We start from the raw sequence: 16,101 nt of genomic DNA on the forward strand, positions 1-16,101 counted from the left end.
AAAAACCTCTCTCTTTCTCTCTGGCTGAACTGAGAATATCCATAGATGTGGCGGCAGGTTGAGTCTGCGACACATCCTTTGCCATCTGGAGTTTCAGGAGGTGGCTGCCCACTTAGGGCCAAAGCCCCAACCATGAACTCCATCCCTTTTCCCTGTGAAACAAAACTCACCACCCCAGGTTCCTGATGTCAATTTGCAGGACTCACTCAGGACTCTGAGGGCAGCACAAAGTAGTGGTGGTAGCAGGTCGGGTCTGGGATACAGCCTTTGCCATTCGGATTTTTTGGAGCCGGCTGCCCACTGCGGGCCACATGGCCCTGTACACAAACGCAGGCACGTTTCCCTGTGAAACAAAACTCACACCCCAGGTTCCTGATGTCAGTTTACAGGGTGTTCTTGGGACTGTCAGGGCAGCACAAGTTTGAGGTGGTGGTAGGTTGGGTCTGGGACGCATTCTTTGATGTTCGGATTTTTTGGAGGCGGCTGCTCACTCAGGGCCACAAATCCTTGAACACAAACACCAGCCATTTTCCCTGTGAAATAAAACTCACCACCCAATATTCCTGATGTCAGTTTGCAGGGTGCATCTAGGACTCTCAGGGCAGCAAAAGTTTGGGGTGGTGGCAGGTAGGGTCTGGGATGCATCCTTCGCCGTTCGGATTTTTTGGAGGTGGCTACCAACTCTGGGCCACAGGCCCCCGAACACAAACACTGGCCCTTTTCCCAGTGCAACAAAACTCACCACCCCAGCTTCCTGATGACAGTTTGCAGGGTGCACTTGGGAGGATCAGGGCAGCACAAGTTTGGGGTGGTGGCAGGTTGGGTCTGGGACACATCCTTCGCCATTTAGAATTTCAGGAATCGGCCGCCCACTCCAGGCCAGAGGCCCCTGAACACAAGGACCGGCTGCTTTCCCTGTGAAACAAAACTCACCACCCCAGGTTTATGATGTCAGTTTGCAGGGTGCGCTTGGGACTGTCAGGGCATCAGAAGTTTGAGGTGGCAGCAGGTTGGGTCTGGGACACATCCTTCGCAGTTCTGATTTTTTGGAGGTGGCCGCCCAGTCAGGGTCTCAGGCCCCTGAACACAAACACCAGCCTTTTTCCCTCTGAAACAAAACTCACCACCCCAGGTTCCTGATGTCAGTTTGCACGGTGGGCTGGAGACTCTCAGAGCAGCACAAGAATGACATGCCAACAGGATGGGTCTGGGACACATCCTCCGCCATATGGAATTTCAGGAGGCAGCTGCCCACTCAGGGCCAAACCCCCAAACACAAACGCCAGCCCTTTTCCCTATGAAACAAATCCCACCACCCCATGTTCCTGATGTCAGTTTGTAGAGTGCGCTTGGGACTGTCAGGTCACCACAATTTTCGGGTGGTGGCAGGTTGGGTCTGGGACACATCCTTTGCCATTTAGAATTTCAGGAAGTGGCCGCCCACTCAGGGCCACAGGCCCCTGAACAAAAACACTGGTCGTTTTCTCTCTGAAACAAAACTCGCTACTCCAGGTTCCTGATATCAGTTTGCAGGGTGCGCTTGGGATTATCAGGCCAGCAGAAGTTTCAGGTGTTTGCAGGTCGGGTCTGGGACACATCCTTCACTGTCTGGAATTTCAGGAGGCAACCACCCACTCAGGGCTACAGGCCTCTGAGGAAATACACTGTCCCTTTTCCCTGTGAAACTCTACTTGCCACCCCAGGTTCTTGATGTCAGTGTGCATGGTGCGCTTGGGACTGTCAAGTCAGCAAAAATTCAAGGTGGTGGTAGGTTTTGTCTGGGACTCATCCTTCGTCATTCTGGTTTTTTGGAGGCTGCCGCCCACTCAGGGCCAGAGGCCCCTGCGCACAAACACCAGCCCGTTTACTTCTGAAACAGTACTTGCCACCCCAGGTTCCTGATGTCAGTTTGCAGGGTGCGCTTGGGACTGTCAAGGCAGCACAAGTTTGAGGTGGTGGCAGGTTGGGTCTGGGAGATATCTTTTGCCGTTTGGAATTTCAGGAGGCAACCATCCACTCAGGGCCACAGGCCCCTGAGCACAAACACCAGCCCTTTTCCCTGTGAAACTTAGCTCACCACTCCAGGTTTCTGATATCAGTTTGTAGGATGTGCTTTGGACTGTCAGGGCAGCACCAGTTAGAGGTGCTGCCACCTGGGGTCTGGGACACATCCTGTGCCATTCGGATTTTTTGCAGGCAGTTGACCAGTCAGGGCCACAGGTGCAATGATCACAAGTGCCGGCCCTTTTCCCTGTGAAACAAAGTTCACCACCCCAGGTTCCTGGTGTCAGTTTGCAGAATGCGCTTGGGACTGTCGGGGCAGCACAAGTTTGAGATGGTGGCAACTTGGGTCTGGGACACATCCTGCGCCGTTCTACTTTTGTGGAGGCAACTGCCCATTCAGGGTCACAGGTACCTGAACAGGAACGCTGGCCCTTTTTCCTGTGAAACAAAGCTCACCACTCCAGGTTCCTGATGTCAGTTTGCAGGATGCGCTTGGGACTATCACGGAAGCTTAAGTTCGTGGTGATGACAGGTTAGGTCTGGGACATATCCTGCTCAGTTTGCATTTTCTGGAGGTGGCTGACCACAAGGCCGCAGGTCCCTGATCACAAACGCTGACCCATTTCTCTGTGAAACTAAGCTCACCACCAGAGGTTCTTGATGTCAGTTTGCAGGATGCGCTTGGGACTCTCAGGGAAGCACAAGTTCAAGGTTGTGGCAGCTTGGGTCTGGGACACATCCTGCGCCATTTGGATTTTCTGGAGGTGGCAGTCCTCTCAGAGCCACAGGCCCTTGAATACAAATGCTAGCCCATTTCTCTGTGAAACAAAGCTCACCACTCTGGACATGCTGGAACTCCAGTAAGAGCTGGAGTCCAAGGTGGCAAAGTGGTATGCCACTGTTGACATTGCTAACATGTTTTTCTCCATTCCTCTGGCCACATAATGCAGGCCTCAGTTTGCTTTCCCCTGGAGGGGCGTGCAATACACCTGGAACTGACTGCCCCAGGGGTGGAAGCACAATCGGGGGACTGCCATGGACTGATCCAGGCTGCATTGGAAAAGGGTGAAGCTCCAGAAGACCTGCAGTACATCGATGACATCATTGTGTGGGGGAACATGGCAATGGAAGTATTTGAGAAAGGAGAGAGGATCATCCAGATTCTGCTAGAAGCTGACTTCACCATCAAGAAGAGTAAAGTCAAGGGACCTGCCCATGAGATCCAGTTTCTGGGAGTAAAGTGGCAAGACAGACGGCATCAGATTCCAACTGAGGTCATCAACAAGATCACTGTGATGTCTCCACTGACCAGCAAGAAGGAAACACAGGCTTTCTTAAGCACCATAAGTTTTTAGAGAATGCACATTTCTGAGTTTAGCCAAATCGTGAGTCATCTCTACCTAGCTACCCGCAAGAAGAATGAGTTCCACTGGGGCCCTGAACAGTAACAAACCTTTGCCCAGATTAAGCAGGAGATCACTAATGTGGTAGCCCTTGGCCCAGTCAGGACGAGATCAGAGGTGAGGAATGTGCTTTACTCTGCAGCCGGAAACAATAGCTTGTCCTAGAGCCTGTGGCAGAAGGTGCCTGGGAAGACTTGAGGCTGACCGCTGGGATTCTGGAGCCGAAGTTACAGAGGATCTGAAGCCAATTACACTCCCACAGAAAGAGAAATCTTGGCTGCCTATGAAAGAGTTCAAGCTGCCTCCGAGGTAATTGGCATGGAAGCACAACTCCTCCTGGCACCCCAACTACCACCCTGGTGCTGGGGTGGATGTTTACAGGAAAGATTTCTTCTACCCACCATGCCACTGATGCCACACAGCAAATGGATTGCCCTCATCACATGGTGCACCTGTATTACTGTATTAGAAACCCAAATTGCCCTGAGATTTTGGAAAAAATTACAAACTGGCCGTAAGGTGAAAACTTTAGTCTCACTGATGAAGAGGAGCAGGAACAAGTGACATGGGCTGAATAAGCTTCACCATATAACCAACTACCAGCAGAGAAAACACACTACGCTCTTTTAACTGATGGTTCCTGTGGCATCGTAAGGATGAAACAAAAGTAGAAAGCAGCTGTATGGAGACCGACATGACAGGTTGCACAAGCTACTGAAGGAGAAGGTAGATCAAGTCAACTTGCTGAACTCAAGGTCATTCAGCTGGCTCTAGACATTCCTAAAAGAGAGAAGTGGCCAAAGCTATACCTTTATACTGACTTGTGGATGCTAGCTAATGCTCTGTAGGGCTGACTTGAAAAGTAGAAAAAGGCCAGCTGGCAGCGTAGAGGAAAACCAGTCTGGGCTGCTGATGAGTAGAAAGGCATTGTCACTCAGGTAGAGAAGCAACCTGTAAAAGTCTGCCATGTAGATGCCCATGTCCCCAGGAGTCAGGCTGATGAAGAACACTGAAACAATGAACAAGTAGATCAGGCTGCAAAGATAGATGCGGCGTGGGTTTTTGCTCTCCCCGGCTGCACGCAGCTCTTGGGAGCCCGGCTGTGGCGTAGCCTCCACGTGCTGCCGGGGTTTGCTGCCGCAGGTTCCCGGACACGGCTCTGTGTCTCGGGCGCGTGGGCCGGCCAGTCTCTGTTACCGTGCACTAGGGACCCGGTAAAGAGGAAGGAATTTGTCCATTTACTCCGTGCTTGGCAGGAACGGTTTATTGGTCACGTGGCGCGGATCGATGGAAAGACGCGACCACTCCCGGCACTCGCATGGGAGAAAATGGCGTCTGACTGCCGGCGGGATAGGGCTTTATAGAGGGGCGGGGCGAGAGGATCCACGGCCTGCCGGCCAATAGGGGCGGCTGCCGTGGCGGTGACGTCAGCAACAGCGACCAACCAGAGAACCCCGCAGGGGCGGGCACCGAGTCTTGGGCTGAGCGGGATCGTGTGGCTTGGGGTGGCCAGCACGGGGTTTCCCGGGGCTGGACGGCAGGGTGCTTACAGGAGCGGCACAGGGGGAAGATCCGGCAGCGTGGGGGCAGAAACCGCGGGGGGGAACAACACGGGGAAACGCGGGATTACAGAACTTGGCTTATTTTAACATAAATTAAAAACACTAATCTAAACCCAAACTCTGGGATGCAACAGATAGAAGCGTCAAAGATAGACTTAGATTGGCAACATAAGTGGGAATTGTTCCCAACTTGATGGGCCCATGATGCCTCAGGTCATCAGAGCAGAGATGCCACCTATAAGTGGGCATGAGACTAAGGGGAGGATTTAACCATGAACAGTATTTCTCAGGTTATCCATGACTGTGAGACATGTGCTGCCATCAAACAGCCCAAGCAAATGAAGACCCTACAGTATGGTGGGCAGTGGTCCAAATATATGTATGTGGAGACCTGGCAGATTGACTACATCACACTGCCCCAGACACGCCAAGGCAAGCACTATGTGCTGACCATGATGGAAACCACCGCAGGATGACTGGAGACTTACCCTGTGCCTCATGCTTTGGCCTGGAACACCATCTTGGGCTTGGAAAAGCAAGTCCTGTGGAGACATGGCACCCCTGAGAGAATTGAGTCAGACAACGGCACCCATTTCAAGAACAGCCTTACCTGGGCCAGAGAATATAGTATTGAATGGCTATATAATGGATATATCATATCCCTTATCATACACCAGCTACCAGGAAAGTTGAACAATGTAACAGACTACTTAAGACTACCCTGAAAGCACTTGGCAAGGGAACCTTCAGAAACTGGGAAATGAACTCAGCAAAAGTGGATAGTCAACACCCAAGAGTCCATCAATCGAGCTGGTCCTGCCCAGTCTGAACCCTTGCACACAGTGGATGGAGATAAAGTCCCTGTGGTACACATGAAAGATATTTTAGAAAAGACTGTTTAGATTAGTCCCACCTCAGGCAATGACAAACCCATCCGTGGGATTGTTTTTGCTCAAGGGCTTAGTTACACTTGGTGGTAATGCAGAAAGTTGGAGAAGCCCGCTGTGTACCCCAAGGAATCCGAGTCCTAAGTGAGAACTGTGTGTAAGCTTTCATTGTGTAGAGTTCATTGATTTGGGTATGATGCAGATGGTAATAAAATAAGGGGTGGAAAAAGTCTTAGGTTGGAAATGCAAGATGTGGCTGGGGGTGTGTATTCTATTGCCATCTGTTAGATGTGGGGCATTTATCTTCTGTTAATTGGGCCGCCTGTTAAAAACAGGCGGGACAGTTTTCTCTTTCTCTTCCACAACCAATCCTCCCTCCAGAAAATATCTGCTGTTAATGGGCCATTGAGTGTCACTGCATGACTGATAAAATTCCATCATCCCATTGGGAGATGCTCCACCCAGGGGGAGGAGCCAAGCATTCCTACCTCGATAGAATCTGATATTTGGAACACCACAGTGGCTTTTCCCCACTGGATTCCCAGAGAAGCAGCTGCCTTTTCACTGGATTCCCAGAAGAGTAGACCCATCTACACCACCACTAGAACTTCAGAAGAAAACTACACCATTCTACAGGATCACTGCTTCAACAGAACCACATTTGTCACTGCAGGAGGACTGCAGCCACTGTTGAATGGGACTGCTGTTACCATCCTGACCCACAGGGTGTCAGGTCATATTCTGACTCTGTCAGTGTTGTTTTGTATTACTGCATTTTTATTTTTAATTTTTTTTTCCTAATAAAGAACTATTTCTCCTACTCCCATATCTTTATCTGAGAGCCCCTTAATTTCAAAATTATAATAATTTGGAGGGAGAGAGTTTACATTTTCCATTTCAAGGGAGGCTCCTGCCTTCCTTAGCGGACACCTGTCTTTTCAAACCAAGACAGGGGTCATTAAGATCCCTTCCAACCCAACCCACTCTATGATTCTACTGTGACATGATTCTATGCCTCATTACAGATGCATGGAACAAACACAAAAACTTAAATTTGTACTTCACAACAATGAATGACATCACAAGCTCGTGAAATAAATGCTAGGACAAGAACAAAAAAGATAAACCTTGTTCAAAATTACCGAGGTAGACAAGAAGCTTGGCAGATGTTGCATGATCGTTTATTAAGAATACATTTTATACTCATCACATAATCCTTGGGGATTGATATATGCACCAACACTCAAATTCAGGAAATGTTCTTAAATACGTTAATGCTGGAGTCTACTATAAATAATTGGAAGAGAAGGCTTCTTTCTTTTGGAAGAAACCGCAGAAGAGCCAGAAAGTGACACCTTCAATCACCCGATCAGAGACAGATCTGCGCTGGCCTCACCAGCTGAGCTCCGGCAGCGCCGACAGAGGGCAGCGCCGGGCGGGGCACCGCATCGGAAATGTTGGCTGCCGGCGGAGCACGCCGCCAGCACGCCCTGAGCCCGGCATCGGCCAGGAAACCAATCGCACTATTCTCCCTTTGCCGTCACAGAACACCTTCCATTGAATTCACTACCGGGGCACTCGCGCGTCCTCGTTCCAGCCTCCGCCCCGGCCCCGCCCGCCCCCGACGGTCCCAGGCCGGGGCGGGCACTGCCGGCGCTTCCTCCGCGGGGCTTGTGGGTGGTCGGGTTCGCCATGGGGCAGTGCCTGCCCTGCATGGGGGGCGCCGTCAAGGACGTGGTCGAGACGCCCGACCCGGTGAGTGTGGGACGGCGGCGGCGGCCCCCGGCGCGGGGGCGCTGCCCCCTCCTTCCCCCCGTTGTTTATCGGTGTCGCCTGGCGTTGCCGCGATGAGGGCGAACGCAGTGGGCGGTGACCTTCCTTCCTCGACATGGAGGCCGGGTTGCGGGGCTGTTGCAGTGCCCCGGGAAGCAGTGGCTGTGCCGGGGAAAGGGAGCCCGTCCTTCGGCCCCCGGCCCGGGGTGGGGAGAGCTGTTGGGCCGAGGCCACCCGGGGCACCCGGCAGCTTAGGGCCTGCGCCCCAGAACCTCCTGCTGCTCTGCCCCACAGATCACTCGTGGGCACTGTGGTTGTATGGAGACCGGGAGTTTCGCGTGAGACATGTTAGTGCATAATTGTGGCCAACATGACCCCCATTTTTACAAGAAATAGGAAAAGCTGTGCTTTTTTTCCCGGTGGATAGTGATGCTCGCTTCTAACTACCCTCCACTGCATGACATTTTTCCTAGGTGAGTAAGAGCCCATCTCTGGTTTGTACCCCTCATGTGAGGATTTCATGGGGGAGAAGGGAAGGAGCCTGCTTTGCCTGGGAGAGCAAGCATTCCCCTTTCCAGACTCTAAAAGAATGTTTCATACGCTGTGTGCCATTTCACTGCAGTCTCGATTTTTTAAGTGAGGATGCAGAATAGCTGAACAGTGATTTCTGGTGGGGTTTAACTGTGTATATGTCAGCAGCTGCTCTTCTGTCATATTAGTCACTTAAACCACTTCATTCTTGCAGGTTGGCAGTGCAGGGAAAGATTATGCTAATTGACTTGAAGTTGTCATTTTGTGGGAGTTAGTATCACAGATTTGAGTCGTACTTAAAAATTAAGACTTTAAGAAGAATGCAGAGACTATATTGAAGTAGAATTTCACTGTCTTTAACATTTTCTCTAGGAAATAAAAAGAAGACAACTAGCAGAAGCCGCTGAAAAGAGGCAGATGGAGGTAATGTCTGATAAAACATCATTTGTTGAAATTATTTTTAGATAACTGTTTTATGGAGAGAATGGCTGTGGCTTCTCTGGTGACACTGGGTATCATGTTTGGATTGTGGGAATTGTAGTTGTGTACTTTCCTGGTATTATTAATGTTGTACATTTATACCTTTCTTGTATGTATTAAGAATTTCACAGGTAGGTGCTCTAAGACCATTGCAAAGTAACTGAGCTTGTTTGGATGGGAGATATTTTACAGTAGTTTTTAAAACAATCTAAGAACTGGAAGAGCAACTTCAGCATTATTTTTTCCTTGTTCTAAGACTTGAAAACAAGAGATGGAGAAGTATTCAAATCAGAGTGGTCAAACAATTGTTGCAGTGGCAATCTCAAGTACACTGGTGCTTTTCTTAAAAATGCAGGTTGTATGCACTTGCAGGTTCTTCTTTATCAACAAGGCAACAGTTTGAACGTGTTTATCAGCTCAGATTCCAGCAAAGATGTAGTATTAACTTAGTCTTTTGTCTTTTTAAGGTTGCCAAGCTTTAACTACTTAGATATCTTTAAAGTTAGAAGAGGTAGGATACAAATGTTCTAGTTGAACAGCCAACCTGTTTTTTTTTTTTTCCTTACATGCCTCTAGAAAGACTTATAGCATATACTCTTATTGTAGATTTTGAATGGTGTGTCTTAGAGACACCACAGCTGAACTGTGAAGAGAAAGGATTGTTATTTGTGTTAATGTTAGTGACATGACATTGAATTATGAACTGGCCATTATGCATGGGGACCGTGCTTGAAGGGAGTTTAGTAAATAATTGGAGCAACAGCTGAGTGATGCGTTAGACTCCTTAAAACCCTTGATTTTGTGTCGTTCTATGTACTAAAAGCAATCCACATGTTGTTTTCAACCACAAATAGGTTTCAGTCACAAAGAGATTTTTAAGCATAACTGTAGGAAATAGCTAGCTCTTAACTGGCTAAAAAGCTTTCCTGAGAGGAAGGAGAAATGAAGCAATTAGGGGTGTGGATGTCCTTGAAGCTCTGTGGGACCCATTATGCTGACAAAGAAAAATGGAAGTATCACTGTTACTTTTTGTTTTCTTGGAAGACAGAGAGCTAAAGTATCTGCCAGGATTTTCAGGACCTATCTTTGAGGTCATTTTAGCCTCTGAATGTTGTGTAATGGAGATGTCTTTCAAGCAGCCATACTTAGTTTCACCCTTGTGAGGGGACAAGAGAGTAGATCAGATGTCCTTCCTTTTATGCTTAGTGTTTTCTTGTACATGCTACTTAGCTGCTCATTATCCCTCCTGACATCATATGAGCTGTTCTTCCTTTTGGGGTGCTGCAGACAGTTTGGGAACCTGACTCACTTGGAAGCCCAGTTTCCTAAGAGGCAGAGAACATATGGTCTAAGTAGGTTGTTACTTGGTGGTAAGATTTGTCTTGGTACCCCACTGAGAATTGAGCTTATTGTCTGGACCTTGAAATTCAGGTGAGAACATTGCTGTTTTGTCTTATACAAAAGATTTTAGCATCTTTTTTATAACTTCTGCTATGTTGTTATAACCCTGAACTTGGACAAGAATCAGTTTTTAAAACATCTTAGTTTTTTTTTTTTCTATTTCATGGTGTTAACTGTAATTCTGATGCTCTTGCCATCTAGTCTAGATTGTCATTAAACAGTTCTACAAGGATATGAAGCAGGCAGTTCATGACAGATTTTTCATTTGGTACTCCTGCTACCCACACACCCTGTGACATTTTGAAGGGTGGACTGTCACACAGGGTATTTTTCACAGATCACAGTTGAAAAGTTGAACTTCACGGCCTGGGCTAGCACTACAACACAGCTCTTTTTCTCCCCTGTTCATGAGGGTAAAAGTAGGCCCTGACAATGAAAAAAAACAGACTAAAAATTTGTGGACTTTTGGGAAGGGAAGTTCTGGTTCTGCATCTGAGGATTACATATTTTCACCTGGATGTAATAACAAAGGGAAGCAAAAACACCCTCATTTACCTATGGGACCAAGACTTCACAGAATGAGGAAATATCCTGAAAGGGCTATTTTGATGTGATAGTAGCATTACTAAGTGCTTCAGTCTTTTCATGCAAACCACAGTTCATACAATAGTGTTGCCAGCACTTGCAGTTTGGTTTCGCTCCAGAAAAATAGCTAACTTGGTCTTACTGAAATGTGTTTTCTCCCAGGCTTCCTCTCGAGGTATTAAGAATGCTTACTCTGTAGAGCAGAAGAAAAAGAAACAGGAAGAAATAGAAAGAAGAACTGCAGCTTCACGTCCTGGAGGAGAAGGAGGCTTGAGAGTAAGTTGAAAAAAGAAACAATGTGATACAACTATTCTTATATTCACGGTGAAAATCTGTTTCGTCATGTAGAAGATTGACTAACTTGAGGAAAAACCAAGAGGAAGGGAAATGGAATAGAAATGGAAGCATGTGTCATTGTCATGCAGTGTTCTTAATGAGGCTTCATCATTAGGACAGAAAGACAGCAGCTATGGCAGAGAGCTTCCCCCCCCCCATCTTCCCAGTTTCTACATATATGATGCATCAGTTTTACAGGTCTCTTAGCACTGGGGACCTCATCACTGTGTTATCCTGTACTCAGTGTCCCTTTTCAGTGCCAGATAAGATTATCTCTCTTCCCTCAGAGCTTATAGAAAACATTTGAACTAAGTAGGGTGATGGGTTTGGGTTTGTATGTCTCTCATTACAAAACAAACATAGTGTTGGCATAAAATTACTACTATTGCTATTCTAATGTGAACTTTACCTCAGAAGGCCAGGCAGAGAGTTAATGAAGAATTACAATCTCTCCAAAACAATAGATGTATCTGATAATTGAAACTCAGGCTTCGTAAACCTTCATCTTTTGCCCTCATTACCATACATGATTCAGGAGGCAGGAGTTTGTATAAGTTGCCACTGATACACAGCATGTTCATCACTTGCTGGGATAAAAGATTGAGTATTTAAAGATGAATGGAGAATTTATTGTAGTTCAACAACCTTACAGTGTTTGTTTGCTTTGGGATTTTTTCCTTTCTTTTCCTTATCTCCATACAAACCTGTGGTGTGGTTTGTTTGTTTCTTTAGTGGCAGGTTGGATAACACATGACTTCTGAAGAGAAGATGATTGATACTTACTGCCAGTAACTTGTCAGTTTCTGCAGCCAAGTGGCACTTACCATGTGCTGTTTACCTCTGAAGACTCAGCAGTACTTTGCCATTGTGGGACAATGGATGTGGAAACATTTAACAAAGAAACTTAAGAACTAATTCTGAACACTATGGTTTTGCAACTTTGTTTGTTTGTTTGTTTTCCATGCATGTTTTATTGCTTCCCTGTCAAGACTTCCTGTCAGCTGGAAGTGGCCTCCTTATGTGTAGTCAGTCAATATGTGTATACCGTCTGGTCAGTTGATGTCTGTCTGTCTGTGTATGACTGGCCTGAGCAAGCTCAGGTACCCACGTGTTGGTTTTGATGCTTATTTCAAGCTCTACGATTAAACTTTCTCCAAGTCCTCATGTAGAAAGTTTTTCATATATAGATATGTATTTGAATATGTGGATGACAGCTTTTTTTTCTGTTTCCTAATGACTCTTGCACTGCTTAGGAATTTAGTGCCTTTTTGTAAAAAGAAAAGTAGAGTCATGGTGGGTCCTTACAAATGGAATAATTTTGTGACTAGTAAAAGAAAAAATAGAAACCTTTATAAATCCTGTGTACTTAGATCAATAATATCATTTTATTATGTGTATAATAATTGTTCTCATTTTCTCATGTGGGTTTCTTTTGAGTCTGTAAGTATTTATACTGAATACTGAAAGTTAAACATGAAATTAAAAATCGTGTTATTAGTTTTATTCATTTATTACCACAAGAGAGCAATGCTAACCTTGTCAGGATTTTGAAAAACAAACAGGAAAACAGTTACTATGCCATCATCTTGCCAGTTCTTTTCCAACAGTTTCTGTGTTATCTATTTAGGTGGACTACTTACAGTGCAAAAACATTTTCTTTTCCCCAGAGAGCATTGTGCACATTATGCATGGACTCAGTACCGCAATTGCTGCATTTCTGACCTAGTCAAGATACAGAGGCTTTTATTTCCCCCCTTTAACTATGTATTTTGTCTTTCACATCTCAGTAGTGCCCAATGTTGTCTCGAGAGTGCAATCTTGACACAGTTTCCTGGCTTAGCCTTCAGAATTGCATTGAGAAGGGAGAACTTTCAATATTAACATAATGGCGTTTGGGCTAAAAAAAGCTGTATCCTTGGCTGAAGACTGCCTTCAGTTTCCTTTGATTGCTGGCAATTGCTGTCTTCAGTGTATTAACTGTTCATAGTAATTTTTTAAAGTCAAGTGAAAATGTATTGAGTTACAAAAGGGTATTTCAGACATTAATTTGAAATGAGAATTTGAGTCTAGCATCACAATAGGTGTCCTACAAGACACTTAAGCAACACCTACACTTAGTTGGTCACTTGGGGTATTTAAAACTTTAAACATCTTTCTCTTCATTCTCTCTCATATGCTCCCCCAAAACTGCAAGGGGAGCAAATAACCATGTCGCTTGTCATCCAAGCCTCTGCTTGCATTAGTGCTATGAACACTTTCATTTAAGGCCATTGAAAGAACCTAGAGAAAACAATCACATTCCTCTCTCTCTCCATCCTTTATGTAAAAGCCAGAGCTCTCTGTGCTTCCTAAGAGACCTAGTTTTGAATGTTGGATTTATTCTACGGCTAAGGAACCACATCAGATGATGTGGGAGTGTGTAGTTCTAGATTATGAATCACCTACAAAGCTGTTTTCAAAGATGTTCCTGTATCATACATATCCAATTGGCCAGGCTCAACTGATTGGGAATTATTTGAATAAACAAAACCACTTACTGTTAAGGTTTAAGTTTTGTTGACACTGAAAGCAGAAACTACTGCAAATCAGTAGTGTACAGTATTAGCAACATGACATGTGACACTAAACAGTAAGGCTGAGAGCCAGCCACATAGATGAAAGCTGCTCTCTCCTTATAGATGTCTTCCCTGTCTTTCTTATTGTTTAGTGCAGCAGTAAGTTTATGTGAACCACAACAGGAGTTTTGTCCTTATTTCCCTCAATCCTGGAGGTTTACTTCACCTCAGAGGCTGTAAAAATGCACCTTTTCACATAGATTATCTAGATGGTTGATATTTTGTTTACATCAGAGCAACTCTTTTTTTCCTTCGTCTTCTGAAAGTGCAGTCTTGTACTTCAAAAACTAGCAGGTCAAAGCCCAGTGCTGGTAAATTGGACAGAAAAGCTGACTCTCCATTACTGTGATAGCATCATCTTTGTTGCAGTAACAAAGTGAGACTATATGCCACTCCATATGGTTAAAATACAAAGATTATGCTAGAGAGAGAATGTTTGTAGCAGGTGTCCTGAAATTTGGGAAGACACAGAAGCTGTGTCTCCACAAGTATGGGCAGCATCACAGTGGACCCTGAGGAGCGCAGCATGTGGATTTGGTACAATGACAAGACTAAGTACTTGAGATGCAGCTCATCAGGCACAAGCAGTGCCAGCAGTTTTTCCAGAGTCTGGGAAAGCCTGTCCAGCCCCATCAACATTTGTATGATCCCATATGTCTGTTACACCTTACCTTAGTCGACCCACCAGAGGCTAAGAAAGTAGGAGACACAGCAAAGAAGCAGCATTGTGCATCCTTCCCTTGTCAGGTACCCTCGGGCTGCTGCCAATGAGGCAGTACAATGTGTAAGCCCAAAAAAGAGCCCATCCCTTGTCATCTCTAGGAGATGTTTCTGTAACTCTGTGGTGTGGCAAACAGCTCATCTTCCAGATCTAAAGCGAACATGCGTATTAAATTCAGGATTATGTCTTCAGTTACAAGAAACTTGCTGTACCTTCAAACACATATATTGCCTTCTCATTTCACTCATCCCCACCAACAATTCTTTAACTAGCTGCCATAGATTTTCCATATCTTCTCTAAAATGCTGTTGGAAAAAAAAGGTGGTACTGCAAAGGAAGGAGCAATTGTCCCTATAATTAAGATGTGAAAAACCCCTATCCTCCATCAGTGATGTAAATAATCCTGCTTAGAGAAAATCTCCAGGTAATGTATGAATAGCAAGGTGACAGAATGCACTTCCTATAAAGAGCAATCACAGTTACATTTCCAAACTAATTTTGAATGGCTTCCAGCATGATGAGTCATATTTGACATTATACAATAATAATGTTTTTTTGTAAATAATTTTACATCATTTATCCATTTTGAGATTAAGCACAGTTTATTCACAGGCATCTCCCATGGGGTTTGGTCTATGAGGACTTTGAGAAAAGGCTTTGTTGTAGCTCCTATCACTTAAAGTGTTTAGAACTTCAGCCTCCTCAACATTCCCATTCAGCCAATTTACACAGCAAGATAGTTAAAATCACTACATCAAGGAAAATTACCTAAATTTGTTCTGCCCCTATCATTGCAACAAGGGCTGTATGCCTTTAAGCAACATTCTGCTGCTCAGCTTTAGCTTTATAAATTGAGCCATAGGTTCCTAACAAATTTTCCAATTCCTACATTGCTGTAGGACCTGTTACACTATGAAAATACTATATATCAGATTAGCGACGCTTACCGCCAACCCCATCTTCCAGACTAACCGGCTTACTGCATTTCTTTGTTTTTTTGTTTTATTGATGCTTTCATTTCCTCCTCTATTATTCACACTTACATCAGTGCAGTCAAAAGCAGTAAGTCCCACCCACATGTTTTTTACATCAGGGGGTACTGGCAATACTTTAAAATAAAATCCTATAGTATCCCATTCTGGAACTTGCAAAGTTGAAATTTTAAGTCAGGAAGTGTTTTAATGTGATTTTTTTTAAAGACATTTGAGTACCCCAAAACAAAAGAAGACAATTTTGATAGGTACAGTCCAAGCACATAAAGGGATTCATGTTTAGTTTAAAGTCCTGATTTGGATTTACTGGGACTGTTGAAGTTTACTATTAAAATAAACTTATGAATACCTTTTTTATAATTATCTGCTCTGATTTATTAATATGTAAACAACTTAAAATATTTAAAAAACCAACATCATAATAGCAACACTAACTTAGTCTTGGATGATGGAAATAAAGGTTGAACTTGAAGATCTTGGAAGTCTTTTCAACTTCAATGATTCTGTGAAATCCAATTAATTGTGTTTAAAAACCTAGCCATTATTTCTAAATAAACCATATTTTTATGAGTGATTTTTTTCCTTCCCCTTTCATTTGAAAACAGATCTCTCAATGCTTATATTAAGATCATGATTTTTTTTTCAGCTATGCTACATTTTTTATAAAATGATGTTGCTTGTGGTCTGCTTTCTGCTCCCTTATGGAGGACATACGACAACTTCTATGACAACTGAGACTTCCTATGGCTTTTCAAAAGATTTATTGCTGAATATGTGTTTAATCTTCCTAGAAAGTATTTTAAAATAATAA

The 16,101-nt window shown here is 44.8% G+C and overlaps 1 protein-coding gene across 2 annotated transcripts; it reads left to right on the forward strand.

Moving 5' to 3' along the window:
• Positions 1–7,023: 7,023 nt before the first annotated feature.
• SVIP (small VCP interacting protein) lies at positions 7,024–11,889 on the forward strand. Of its 2 annotated transcripts, XM_053945426.1 has the most exons (4): positions 7,200–7,611; positions 8,533–8,583; positions 10,789–10,902; positions 11,695–11,889. In XM_053945426.1, exons 1-4 carry the CDS (start codon positions 7,549–7,551, stop codon positions 11,707–11,709), a joined length of 243 nt encoding a protein of 80 aa, XP_053801401.1. In that variant the 5' UTR covers positions 7,200–7,548; the 3' UTR covers positions 11,710–11,889. The 2 variants fall into 2 exon arrangements, with proteins under 2 accessions (XP_053801399.1, XP_053801401.1); XM_053945424.1 differs by lacking the exons at positions 8,533–8,583; positions 10,789–10,902; positions 11,695–11,889 and adding an exon at positions 8,020–8,103 and having other exon boundaries at positions 7,024–7,611.
• The last annotated feature ends 4,212 nt before the right edge of the window (positions 11,890–16,101 follow it).

This window comes from Vidua chalybeata, chromosome 6 (genome assembly GCF_026979565.1).
Source record: "Vidua chalybeata isolate OUT-0048 chromosome 6, bVidCha1 merged haplotype, whole genome shotgun sequence".
Lineage (NCBI taxonomy): Eukaryota > Metazoa > Chordata > Aves > Passeriformes > Viduidae > Vidua > Vidua chalybeata.